The sequence below is a fragment of the Alosa alosa genome, chromosome 11 (genome assembly GCF_017589495.1).
Source record: "Alosa alosa isolate M-15738 ecotype Scorff River chromosome 11, AALO_Geno_1.1, whole genome shotgun sequence".
NCBI lineage: Eukaryota > Metazoa > Chordata > Actinopteri > Clupeiformes > Clupeidae > Alosa > Alosa alosa.
The window spans coordinates 21124252-21136995 of NC_063199.1; the positions used below are offsets into that span (position 1 = coordinate 21124252).

General features: G+C 49.1%; 1 protein-coding gene across 1 annotated transcript in view; it reads left to right on the forward strand.

The window, feature by feature from the left end:
- tjp1b (tight junction protein 1b) overlaps positions 1-11991 on the forward strand; it is a 109182-nt gene extending 97191 nt beyond the window's left edge. Inside the window, 11 exon segments of the mRNA XM_048256115.1 lie at positions 513-519; positions 1083-1304; positions 2935-3258; positions 3301-3825; positions 4073-4164; positions 7146-7346; positions 7562-7692; positions 7940-8357; positions 9765-9982; positions 10348-10491; positions 11241-11991. Of these exon segments, the coding sequence (XP_048112072.1) occupies positions 513-519; positions 1083-1304; positions 2935-3258; positions 3301-3825; positions 4073-4164; positions 7146-7346; positions 7562-7692; positions 7940-8357; positions 9765-9982; positions 10348-10491; positions 11241-11335 (2377 nt within the window). The 3' untranslated portion in view covers positions 11336-11991.
- The last annotated feature ends 753 nt before the right edge of the window (positions 11992-12744 follow it).

Here is a 12744-nt window from a genome sequence, read left to right on the forward strand (position 1 = left end):
GAGAGTTGTGTGTGTTTTCTCATAGCACAGCAAAGTGTGTATGTCCTTGTGTGTGTGTTTCTGAAGGGAGTCTTAATGAGTGTGTGTGTGTGTGTGTGTGTGTGTTAGCGAGTCTTGATGTGATAGTGGCACTAATCCAATGACCAATGAATGCATCTGAATGAGCTGCTCAACTGAACGTGTGTGTTTCAGCACGGACCGTGTGTGTTCGCCCCTCTTGAGCATTAAGAGTGTATCTGTGTGTGTGTGCAGAGATTTAAGGAGGTGTGTGTGTGTTGAACAGTAAAGGAGTGTGTGTCACGCACACTGCAGGAGTGTGTTTGGCTGACTGGACATATTCACCAGAGAGAGAGCATACATCATCTGAAGGCCTCTCTTCCTCCCAGAGCAGAGAGGAGCGGGAGGGAACATGATGTGTTACTGCAGCAAGCGTGCATGCGCGTGTTTGTGAAGGAGCGTTATACTGCAGTGAGTGTGCTTGGCAGTGTCTGTGTGGTGTCTGTCTCTCTAAGGATGTGTGTTAGTTTGCGCTCTCTTTGGGTATTTGTGTGTGTGTGTTGTGTACATACCATGTCTGGATATTGTGTATGCATGTTTTTGTTCAGTTGTATGTGTAAAGATAGCTGTGTGTATGTGGAGTACTAGTGGGTGTGTGTGTGTGTGTGTGTGTGTGTGTGTGTGTGTGAGGTAAATGTGTGTGTGTGTGTGTTGAAGGATTTCTTTGTATGTGTGTCTTTAAGGTTAGCGGTGTGTGTATGTGCGTGCGTGTGTGTGTTGAAGGATTTCTTTGTGTGTGTGTGTTTAAGGTTAGCGGTGTGTGTATGTGCGTGTATGTGTTTAGGGTTAGCGGTGTGCGTGTGTGTGTGTGTTTTTTTAAGGTTAGTGGTGTGTGTATGTATGTGCATATGTGTGTTTAAGGTCAGCTGTGTGTGTGTGTTGTGTGTGTGTGTTGTGTGTGTTGTGTGTGTGTGTGTGTGTGTGTGTGTGTGTGTGTGTGTGTGCGCGCGCGCGCGTTTGTGTGTGTTTAAGGTTAGCGGTATGTGTGTGTGCTGTAACCTCTCTGCCCCGCTGCTCCACCGCAGGCTGAGGTTGTGGGCGTGTCCGTGTCGCCCTCCCTCCCCTCGCCTCCCGTTGCCGTGGCGACGTCCACAGGCCCCGCCTCCTCCTCCGGCGCCCAGCTGGCGGGTACGAGCCCATCGGAGCCCCTAAGCCCCGCCCCCGAACCTGAACCCACCCCCAGCCCAGAACCAGAACCCCTGACCCCTCCTCTCGACCCGCACCAGCCGCCTGCTCCCGGGCCACAGGTACCTGCTCTGCTCCAACGGAACCGCTCCGCTCCGGCCCGCGGCCGGCCAGCTGGCCCCACCCGACTCCCGAACCGACCCGCTCCACTCAGCACCTCCTGCCTGTCTCCTCCGCACTCGCTTCTGAGTCACTCCTCCTCCTCCTCCCCCCATCTTCCTCCTACTGCTACACCTCTGTTCTCACCAGCACCGCTATCTGCATGAGTGCTGTACCCACCTGTGTGTGTGTGTGTGTGTGTGTGTGTGTGGTTGATCACACTTTCAGACGCCGAGTAGAGCGTATGTGTGTTTGTTTGTGTGACTGTTATTCATGCACCATACAGAGCCCGAGAGAGAGGAGGGGTCTGGTGCATCTCTGTGCCTTAGTGTGTGTGTGTGTGTGTGTGTGTGTGTGTGTGTGTGTGAGAGAGAGAGAGAAGGAGGGGAGGAGAGCCTGTGTTCCTGTGCATGGCTCCTGACTGGTATGGGGTTTTTCCTAGAGCTTGGGGTGTGTGTGTGTAGTGGTAGAAGCACCTGGAATGCTGTGTGTTAGTGCTCCCAGTGGCTGTGCAGTGCTTTGATTAGAGGCTCATGTAGTGGTGATCTGGGATAGTTGCAAATTGAAAAGAGAATTAATTTGCAAGTCTGGACCTCTGCATGCGGCAGCCTGACCTGCAGACAGAGCTCTCATGGAGTCGTTATGCACTACTGCACTATAGGAGGTGCGTTACTCCTCAGGCACCTAACCAGGTGTGTTAACATGTGTTCGCTAAGGACTGGTTAAAGTCCAGCGTACCTCACCTGTGTGCATTAGCGCAGGTGAGGTGTCCTGCGTGCTGTCTGCAGGCGAGCTGTGTGGTTTGGTTGGCCCCTCAGGACTGAGCTCAAACTTCAGGTCGATCTGAGCTGCTTTCCTCATCTCAGCATTCCTGAGGGCTCAGCAAACCAGCCCCAAGCAGCCTGGGCAACTAGTATCGGCTTGAGCTCATGCGTATGGCTGTAGCGCCCTAGGCAGGCATGGGGGGGGGGGGGTACATGGGAGGGTAAGGAGGGTAAGGAGGGTACATGGGGGTGGTAAAGGGTGTAGACGGGAGGGTAAGGGAGCTATATGGGGGGGGGGGAGGTAGGAGGGTAGATGGGAGGGTAAGGGGGAGTACATGGGGGTGTTAAAGGGTAGAGGTTAAGGGAGGTATATTGGGGGTGTAGGTAGGGGGTAGATGGGAGGGTAAGGGGGTAAATAAGGGGGGGGGTAGATGGGAGGGTAAGTACTATCAGTCATGTAAAGGGTTGGGTGATGGGTGCAGCCATCCAGCACTGATTGGGTGATGGAGCTGTAGAGCCTCTCTTCCTGTAGCCTTCGATTTTTCTCTCCTCTTTTCCTATCCTCCTCATTTCTTTTCTCCTGTCCTTTCCTCTTCTCTTCTCTTCCTCTTCTCCTCTCCTCTCTTCTCTTCTTTTCTTCTTCTCCTTTTCTGTTCTCTTCTGTTTTCTTTTCCTCTTCTATCTTTTCTGGGATAATTTAGCAGGTTTTCCTGGGTTTCTTCTTTTTGATTGGCTAGATGTGGTTTCTGATTGGTTATGTGAGCTGTGTGTTTGACGTTTGTTCTGTGTGTGTGTGTGTGTGTGTGTGTGTGTGTGTGTGTGTGTGTAGATGTATAAGAAGGAGCTGTACAGCATGGATGAGGCGGTGCGGGTCAACCCCAGCATGAAGCCGGTGGCGCCGCCTCTTTCTGGCCAACAGGGGGCGCCCTACTCAGCCCAGCAGCCCTACCGTGACTACGACCCTCACCAGCCCTACGGTTACGAGCCTGCTGCGCCACCGCCACGATCGCACGCCTACGAGCCGCACGCCCACTACGACCCCCGCGCCCCCATCTACGGAGAGCAGCAGTGGAGCCCCGCCCCCTACGAGCAACCGGCTGCCCCGCAGCTGCCCTCTGCACTGCCCAGCAGCATGTACCACCAGCCCGGCTGGGCCACTGGAGCAGCGCCTCCCTGAGCGAGGCTCCCGCCCCAGGCGAGCCCCACAGCCCCACCACGCGGCCCTCGCTACGACGACGGACGAGCTCGCCATGCCAAGCCCCCTGGCCCCGCCCGCTACGAGGAGCCTCCGCCCCCTCCCCCACCGGCGGCCTACGAGGCGCGCTCGCCATACGAGCCTGAGCCCCACGCCTACCCGGCGACCGCGCGGTCACCGGACCCGCCCAAGCACTACTATGGCGACACGCCGCGCTCCGCACATGCGCTGGGGCCTGCCGGACGCCCCTATGGATCAGACGGCCCCCCGCACGCACACACCCACCCAGACACACACGCACGTCCCTACGGGTCAGACGCGCCGCCGCCACCGCCACCTCCCCCCAAACCAGAGACGCTGCTGTCGCCGGGAGACAAGCCCCTCCCCCCGCCACCGCGGGACGAGCCGGATGATGACCCGGCCATGAAGCCGCAGTCCGTGCTGAACCGCGTCAGGATGTTCGAGAACAAGCGCTCCGTGTCCGTGGACCGTGCCAAGGACGCAGGAGACCCCGGCGGCATCAGGGTAGGTGGACACGCCACTGCTATCTCTCTCTCTCTCTCTGTCTCTGTCTCTCTGTCTCCCTTTCTCTCTCTCTCTCCATCTCTCTCTTTCAGAAGAAGCGGATGGTAATTTTATTTATATGGATATAGACATAGTTAGGTCGCTAATTGCTACCTGATCAATTCATTTATACACACACTCTGTCCCTGTTAGTGCATCATCTTTTGAGTGAGTGTGTGTGTGATCCTTTCTGTCTTTGTGTTCTCAGCCCACTGATCTACCCAAACCCGTGACGACTCCCGGACCTGTACTCAAAGCCAACTCCCTTAGCAACCTAGAGCAGGAGAAGACTTCCTACAGGTACACACACACACACACACACACACACACACAGATACAGATACACACGCTTTTACTTGAATTGTAGGCTGCCTTTTGTAGAAGTGAATGTCTAATTTGTCAAAATTCAAGGAAAAGTCAGCTACTCAAAATTATAGACTTTACCTTGAATTTACCTTCCAAACTATTTCCTAGATGTTTTTTTTTTATTAAAGTGGACCTTGTCTAAATTTAGATGTTTTTAATAGAAGTGGACCTAGTATGACTAGATGTTTTTAATAAAAGAAGACCTAGTATGACAGTATATGTGATGTTTTTAATAGAAGTGGACCTATAATAATAATAATAATAATAATAATAATAATAATAATAATAATAATAAAGCTTTATTTGTATAGCACCTTTCATACACAGAATGCAGCTCAAAGTGCTTTACATTTGAAGCATGTAACACAATAATAGTCAGTCAGTCATTATCAATCACTTTTCTTTGCTGTTTATGATATACTCAGCAACATATCAAAAATATAGAAAATGACATCATAAGACTGGCAGCCTTAACCCTCTTACCCCCACAAGCACGCCATATGGCAGCTGTGGCAAGGAAAAACTCCCATATTCAGGAAGAAACCCAGAGCAGAACCTGACTTAATAGGGGAGCCCATCTGCTTCTGGCTGGCTAAGCCCTCAATAGTAGCAGATGTAGAATAATCTGAAAATGTAGTCTACAGGATAAGATGGAGTTAACTAAAAGCTTTCCTGTACAGGTATGTTTTCAGATCTTTTTAAAATATTTACTGAACTTCGCCTGCTTGATGTACAGAGGCAGGGTGTTCCATAGTTTGGGGGGCATAATGGATAAGCGCAGCTTCTCCACTTTGTTTGTGGAGCACTTTGGAGTCTGATTAAAAGATTAGAATTGGATGATCTAAGTTTCCTTTGTGGTTGATAAGATATTAAAAGCTCAGAGATATATGAAGGTGCTATGCCATTCAGAGCTTTGTAAGTAATTAACATAACCTTAAAATCAATTCTATAGGAAATAGGGAGCCAGTGCAGTTCAGCCAACACAGGGGTGATGTGTTCTCTCTTCTTAGTCTTAGTTAAAAGTCTAGCCATGAGAGTTCTGTATGAGTGCCAATTTCTTTAGATGTTTTGGGAAGACCAGTGAAAAGTGCATTGCAGTAGTCTAACCTGCTAGTGATAAAGGCGTGAATTAGTTTTTCTGCATCTTGTTGAGTTAAAAGGGCGCACTTTGGCAATGTTTCTCAAGTGGAAATAGGCTGTCTGAGTAACTTTACTGATATGGGGCTTAAAACTTAACTCTGCATCTAAGATGACACGAGGCTTGTTACTTTTGGTTTGACCTGGTGTGCCAAGTTCCCCAGATTACTAAGAATAATATCTAGCTTTAGTTTTGGTCCAACCAGAAGTACCTCTGTTTTGTCATCATTTAGTTTCAAAAAGTTTTTGCTCATCCACTGATTAATGGAGGTTAGGCATGCAGTGAGGGAGCAAAGGCCATCTGGGTTAGTTGGCTCCACAGAAAGATACAATTGGGTATCATCTGCGTAGCTGTGGAAGTTTACATTATGCTGACTTATGGCGTTTCCCAATGGAAGCATATATAGAGAAAATAGCAGGGGACCAAGGCAGCTCCCTGGGCCACACCAAAAGGCAAGTCATGTTTTCAGATACATGATCTCCTAGACTGATATAAAAAATCTCTGCCAGTAATGTAGGTTTGAAACCAGTTTAGAGCATTATCAGAGAGACCCACCCGCCAGCAAAAGCGGTGAATTAGGATGCTATGATCAATGGTGTCAAATGCCGCACTCAAATCAGAAGAATAAGGATTGAGACTTTGTTTGAGTCGGTAGCTAGTCTGAGATCATTGACTATTTTTACTAGAGCCGTTTCTGTGCTGTGATTTGATCTAAAACCTGATTGGAATTTTTCAAAGGATACTGTTTTTCGTTGAGGAAGGTATTTAACTGATTACAAACAACTTTTTCAAGTACTTTGCTCAAAAAGCGATAGATTTGATATAGGCCTGTAGTTGCTCAGATTGGTATGGTCAAGATTTGACTTTTTAAGTAAAGGTTTCACAACAGCGGTTTTAAAAGCAGTTGGAAATATACCTGTTTCTAATGAGGTATTTATTACCTTGAGAAAAAAGGGAGCTAAGCCATCATATACTTTTTTGAGGAATGTAGTAGGGATTGGATCTAAAACACATGTTGAGGAGCGGTTTGAGTTATAATTTTACCAAGCTCAGATTGAGTAATAGTGCTAAAGGACCTTAATTTTGGGGGGCTGTTTTTGGGTGTACTATCAAACATATTACTTGTGTTACCAATAGCCTCCCTTATAGAAATGACTTTGTTTTTGAAGAAGTCTGCAAATTCTTCGCATCTTAGAGAGGATGCCTGACTGAGTGTATCAAAAGGTGTTTGATGCAATAGCCTATCAATGGTAGAGAACAACACCCTAGAGTTTCCACTGTTTTCAGCAATTACCTTAGAGAAGTGGTTCCTCCTCTCATTCCGAATAGCTCTATTATAATTTGCAATTTTTTTTTTTTTTTTTTTTTTTTAGAATGGCACGGTGAACCTGTAACTTAGTTTTTCTCCTAGTATGACTCCTCAGGCTCGAAGGCCCACAGCTCCATCTAGTGGTTGTTTGGAGGAGCAGCAGGCAGCCTGTTGCATCGTGCTGTGCCCCCCCATTATATCATGTAGTACTGCTCCCAGGCGAGACACCGACCTCCTGACCTCACGTCTCTCTCTCAAACACACACACACACACACACACACACACCGCTCCACTCCACTCCACCTCTCAGACGTTTACTTTTCTATTATTCATTACACACTCCACTTACTGCCTGCCTCCTTTTCCATCTCCCTCTCTCCCCTCATCTCTCCCCCACGTGTGTGTGTGTGTGTATGTGTGTGTGTGTGTGTGTGTGTGTGTGTGTGTGTGTGTGTGTGTGTATGTAGGGCCCCTGAGCCCCAGAAGCCGCAGCAAAAGCCGGTGGCAGAGCCGGTGCGCACCAACCACTATGAGCCGGACGAGGACGAGGAGTTCTACAGGAAGCAGCTCTCCTACTTCGACCGCAGGAACTTCGACAACAAAGCGCCCCCCGCCAACCGCTTCCACGACCTCGCCAAACCAACACAGCTGGGGTACCCCTACTCCAGGTACACACACACACACACACACACACACACACACACACACACACACACACACACACACACACACACAATCTGACCGATTTAACTTGGCCACAATTCAGTCTACCCTAAACAAAGTTATGAATAGGAATTAGCAATCAAATTAGATCTAGATCAGTCACACAGGAAGAGTGTGTGTGTTTGTGTGATGAGTTTTCTCTGCTGCCATGCTGTTTCAGGGCGGAATCTGTGGACAAGAGCAGCCCGGTGGAGAAGCGATATGAGCCTGTCAGTCAGATAAGCCCCTCCCCCTCTCAATACGTCCCTCCGGCCCCACCCACATCGCTCCCCAAACTCAACCCCACAGACGGTGAGCATCTCACTGTGTGTGTGTGTGTGTGTGTGTGCACATGAGTGTGTTTACCATAGAAAGTAAAACCTTCACATATGTAATGTAATGGGACAATTTCTGCTAAATTCAGTTATTAGACCTCAAATAATTTCTAGAAAGGTGCTTGACCTTGAGACTACTGAGAATCTTTAGCCAATAGTTAACCATCAGTTCAGCCATTGGTTAAGTATCAGTCTGAACCCCCCTATTCCCCCTCCCTTCCCAGTGAGTTCAGTGCCGGAGCCACACAACTCTCCCAAAGCCAAGCCGGACCTGTCTGGCCTGAGGACCGTCCCTCGCGAGGACCCTGTGCAGGGCGGCTACCTGCCCCCCAAGCCCCCAGTCAACGGCACCGAGGCGCCCCCCAAGACCGCCCCCACCAGCTACAACCGCTACGTGCCCAAGCCCTACACCAGCTCGGCCAGGCCTTTTGAGCGCAAGTTTGAGAGCCCCAAGTTCAACCACAACCTGCTGCCCAACGACAACCAGAGCAAGCCTGGTGTGGGGAACCCTGGTACCAAGCCCCAGCTCTCACCACAGCCCGACCACGACAGCGGTGTGGACACCTTCACGCGCACCATCGACAACCGCTCCAAGTACCAGCACAACAACATCAACGCCCTGCCCAAGGCCGTGCCCGTCAGGTGGGTGGTGTGCAGGTGCACGTTCCCTCTGCAGGGGAGTCATGCCACAGATTTCATGCGTCACACTCACTCTCGCTCAAAGGCCAACGAGGACCAAATATATTTACTTGCTTACATCAAACTTATTCATAGCAAATATAGAATTATGTAGATGATGTCCTGTAGGATTATGAAGATGATGGCCTATAGTATCTGATATAGGATTATGTAGATGACGATGTCCTGTAGTATCTGATGTAGGATTATGAAGTAGTATCTATTAGGGCTGTAACGATACACCAACCTCACGATTCGGTTTGCACCACGATTTTTGACCCACGGTTCGATACGAATCTCGAATTTTTTTTTTTTTTTTTTTTTTGGAGGGCCCTAGACATTTTATTAAATAACATTTTAATAGTCTCCCTTAGAACACCAGAAGATTACAATATATCTTTTATTTTATATCCTTTATATTTTTCTGAATGATTAATATTAATGACAGCACACTTTATGCAGATTAGCCTATAGCCTAGGCTTAGCCTATCATAGTCTACTGATTGGACTGTTCAGTTTCCCCATGTGTGTTTTTAAGTTTCAAGATAATACTTGTTCTCCTTGGGACGGGCCCTTTTGGGAAACGTTGGTATTGAGATGATCAGTCAACTTCAATGCAAGAGTTGTAAACAAATATGTGTGCAGCAATGATGGCTAATGATGCTAAGCCCAGATTTAATAGTAATTTAGCTAGTCGTCTTCTATCGTCCTTGCTTTCATGATTGTGAATGTTTTATTTAAGTCAGCTGGCGTGTTCATTGAGCAGGGGAGGGAGGCCTTGAGAGAGGGCGGGGGCAAGGAGGGTTTACTTATATAATGTTTGGTAAAGTTGCACACATAGTCTACAATGAAAGCAAGGAGAGGTATGAAATTATTATTTATTTATTTGTTTTGGATAACGTAGGCTACGATAAGTAAAGCGGGGAGATGTGGGTTGCTTTTGCGGCCCGCGTAAGCTGCAAAGCAGTGCGTGAAACACTAGAAAGGGTGTGTCGCGATTCTGCCTTTTCACACCGCGACACAGTATCTTGGATATGAATGTCGCGATTTCGGGTTCGAATCGTATATCGTTACAGCCCTAGTATCTGTAGGGTTATCTAATGAAGATAATAATGTTGTTGTTGTTGTTGTTGGGGAGTCATGCCAGATTTCACGCATAACATTCTCGCTCACACAAAGGCAAACGAGGGCCAAATATACTAAAATACATATGCTTACATCAAACTTATTCATAGCAAATATAGAATTATGTAGCCTGTAGGATTATGAAGATGATGGTCTATAGTGTCTGATGTAGGATTATGAAGATGACTAATGTAGGGATATGAAGATGTTGTTGGATGATGTGCGCGTCACCTTCCTGTGCGGCAGCCCCAGTGCACTGGAGGAGGATGACGAAGACGACGGCCACACAGTGGTTGCCACGGCGCGGGGCGTCTTTAACTGTAATGGGGGCGTGCTGAGCTCCATCGAGACAGGTGTGAGCATCATCATTCCGCAGGGGGCCATACCTGACGGTGTCGAGCAGGAGATCTACTTCAAGGTGTGCCGTGACAACAGCATCCTGCCTCCACTCGACAAGGAGAAAGGTCGGTCGGTCACACACACACACACACACATACATCCCTACTTCTTATTCACATGCATGCACACCAGGACTCATATACACATACACCCTGTGTGTGGCAGGGTAATGTGCTACCTGTGTGTGTGTATGAAGTGTGTGTTGTGCTTGTTGGGGGAGAGACTGCTGAGCTCCCATGGCCTTGTGTGTGTGTGTGTGTGTGTGTGTGTGTGTGTGTGTGTGTGTGTGTGTGTGTGTGTGTGTGTGTGTGTGTGTGCGCGTGTGTGTATGTTCTTTAGGTGAAACGCTGCTGAGCGCCCTGGTGATGTAGTCCTCATAGCCTGAAATGTGATGTGTAACGTGTTTTCTGTGTCTTTGTGTGTCCTCCAGGTGAAACCCTGCTGAGTCCCCTGGTGATGTGCGGTCCTCACGGCCTGAAGTTCCTGAAGCCCGTGGAGCTGCGCCTGCCTCATTGTGCGTCTATGACCCCTGATGGTTGGTCTTTTGCTCTAAAATCCTCCGACTCGTCGTCGGGTACGCCGTCCCTCTCTCTGGCCTTCTGTGGGTTGCAGGGCAGCTGATCGGGGTGGTGGGGGGTAAATCTATCTGCTTGGGCAGTTTCGCTCTCTGGGCTTTTCACAGTAAACCGTACTCCTCGGTGGTGTGGGTGTGTTGGGGTTACACCTCTAGGTGTGGGTGTGTGGGGCAGTTCCAGAGTTGTTGGCGCGTGAGAGGCTCTGATGAGGGCCAGTAACCGTAGCCGATGAAACGCTGAAGATGATCAGATGAGCTGGTGATGCTCTGAGTTAAACATCCACCTCTAGGAGGTGCAGATGGTGTAGTCTCCTAAGCCAATCACAGGTCCCCAGCTCTGGAGCTACCCTGGGGATTGGGTCATCAGTGTGTCAATCACATAGGTGTTGTCCAGGAACAGGGCTCCTGTGGGCCTGTGACCAGAGTCCTACCTGAGCCTGATGTCTGTCATGATGGTGCTCCTCCTGATCACCTGGAATGTGTGTCTGCACGCGGTCTAGGCCTGATCACCTGGAATGTGTGTGTGTGTGTGTGTGTGTGTGTGTGTGTGTGTGTGTGTGTGCGCACTGTCTAGGCCTGATCACCTGGAGTGTGTGTGTACACACCGTCTAGGTCTGAGCTCTGACGGCAGTAGACCCCCGTGCTCATCGAGCGCGGCGCGCGCAGTAGACCCTGTGCCCGCCAGTGTGAGCACGCTCATTAAGCCGCACCTGTGGTCTTAATGTGTCTGCCTTCTCTCTCCTATTCAGGTGACCCCAAGAGCTGGCAGAACAAGGCGCTCCCCGGCGACCCCAACTACCTGGTGGGGGCCAACTGCGTCTCTGTACTCATCGACCACTTCTGAGGAGGCCCACACTTCGGTGGCCTGTTCCGCCGCATGAAGCTACCGCTGGGAGGGGCACACATCCCTGGCCCCTCCCCCTACACTACGGGATTGGCTCCTCCCCCTGCTCCAGGGAATTGGCTCCTCCCCCATTCAGTGAAGTATTCTCCCCTCTCCCTTTCTCCAATCTCATTTTACGCCCAAAAAATGTTGTCGTCGTCGTCGGGGGATGGATTTGCCTGGCAACCGCTCCTCACCCCACCCACTCCCCATCTCCACAACCCTCATGCGTGTGGTCGCCAACCCAAACTCTTTTTTTATTTTAAAAAGGAAAAAAAAAAATCTTTTTTGGTGCTTGAAGGCTTGCAAAAAATGACATACCAGTAAATGAATTGTATGTAAGTGAAGTTGTGGGGCCGTGGCTGCATGAGGGGGGCTCTGGACCCAGACGGACTGCGGTCCCCGCCCTGGCTCTCTCAGGCCCGTTTTCTACCAAACCAAGACCAGAACAGAACCAGGCAGAGGAGCCAGAGGAAAAAAATGAACATAGAACATTACCATAGTACGTTTAACACTTGCATTGAGAATTCTACTTATATGCTCAGAAACAGAAAAGTTGATGTATGCAGAACTTTTTTGGTTTTGAGGACTGTGGTTGTGGGGGTTTTTTTGGAGGGGGGAGGGGGGTGGGGGGGGATGGGTTCCTGAAGGACTTTAGAAGATCTATGGAATGCTGAGCCCATGAAGAGGGTACTGAAGGATTCTGGGATATGTAGTCTTCAGAGACATGAATGTCCCAGCTGAAGGACACTGGGAGAAGAGCACTCCTACTACTGAAGGACTTTGTGTGCGCCTCCTGGGGCTCCCTGTTGTGAGCTGATGTTTTCTAGTCATGTTTTACTGTAGACTAACTGATTTTGGGTTCCCAAACCTCCTGCTGTTTAGAGATCTATGCATGTGCAAAGACTCAGGTCCAGAAGCCTGCTAAGTTCAACACACACACATACACAGATACGCACATCTGCACACACACCCTGTCCCTACCCATTCTACACTGCAAGCACCTGCACACACACACACACACCCTGTCCCTACCCATTCTACACTGCAAGCACACACACACCCTGTCCCCTACCCATTCTACACTGCAAGCAGTGATGCCTTATCTGCATAAGACCTTTTCCTTTACAGTATATCTTATTTAAAAAAAGAGGGAAAAAAAACAAAACAGACGTCACGTTTAAGTTGTAGCAGTAAGTTACAGAGAAACAAAAAAGATGAGCGTTGTCTCTTGCCATTGCAAGCCCATTCTGTTGGTGAACTTGGATTTAGCACCCAATAATCGAGGCTAACAAACAGGTATGCTTTCTTTTCCGCCTATGCATATGAAGTCAAATGGAAAAAAAAAAAGGAAGAAAGAAAACTCTAGG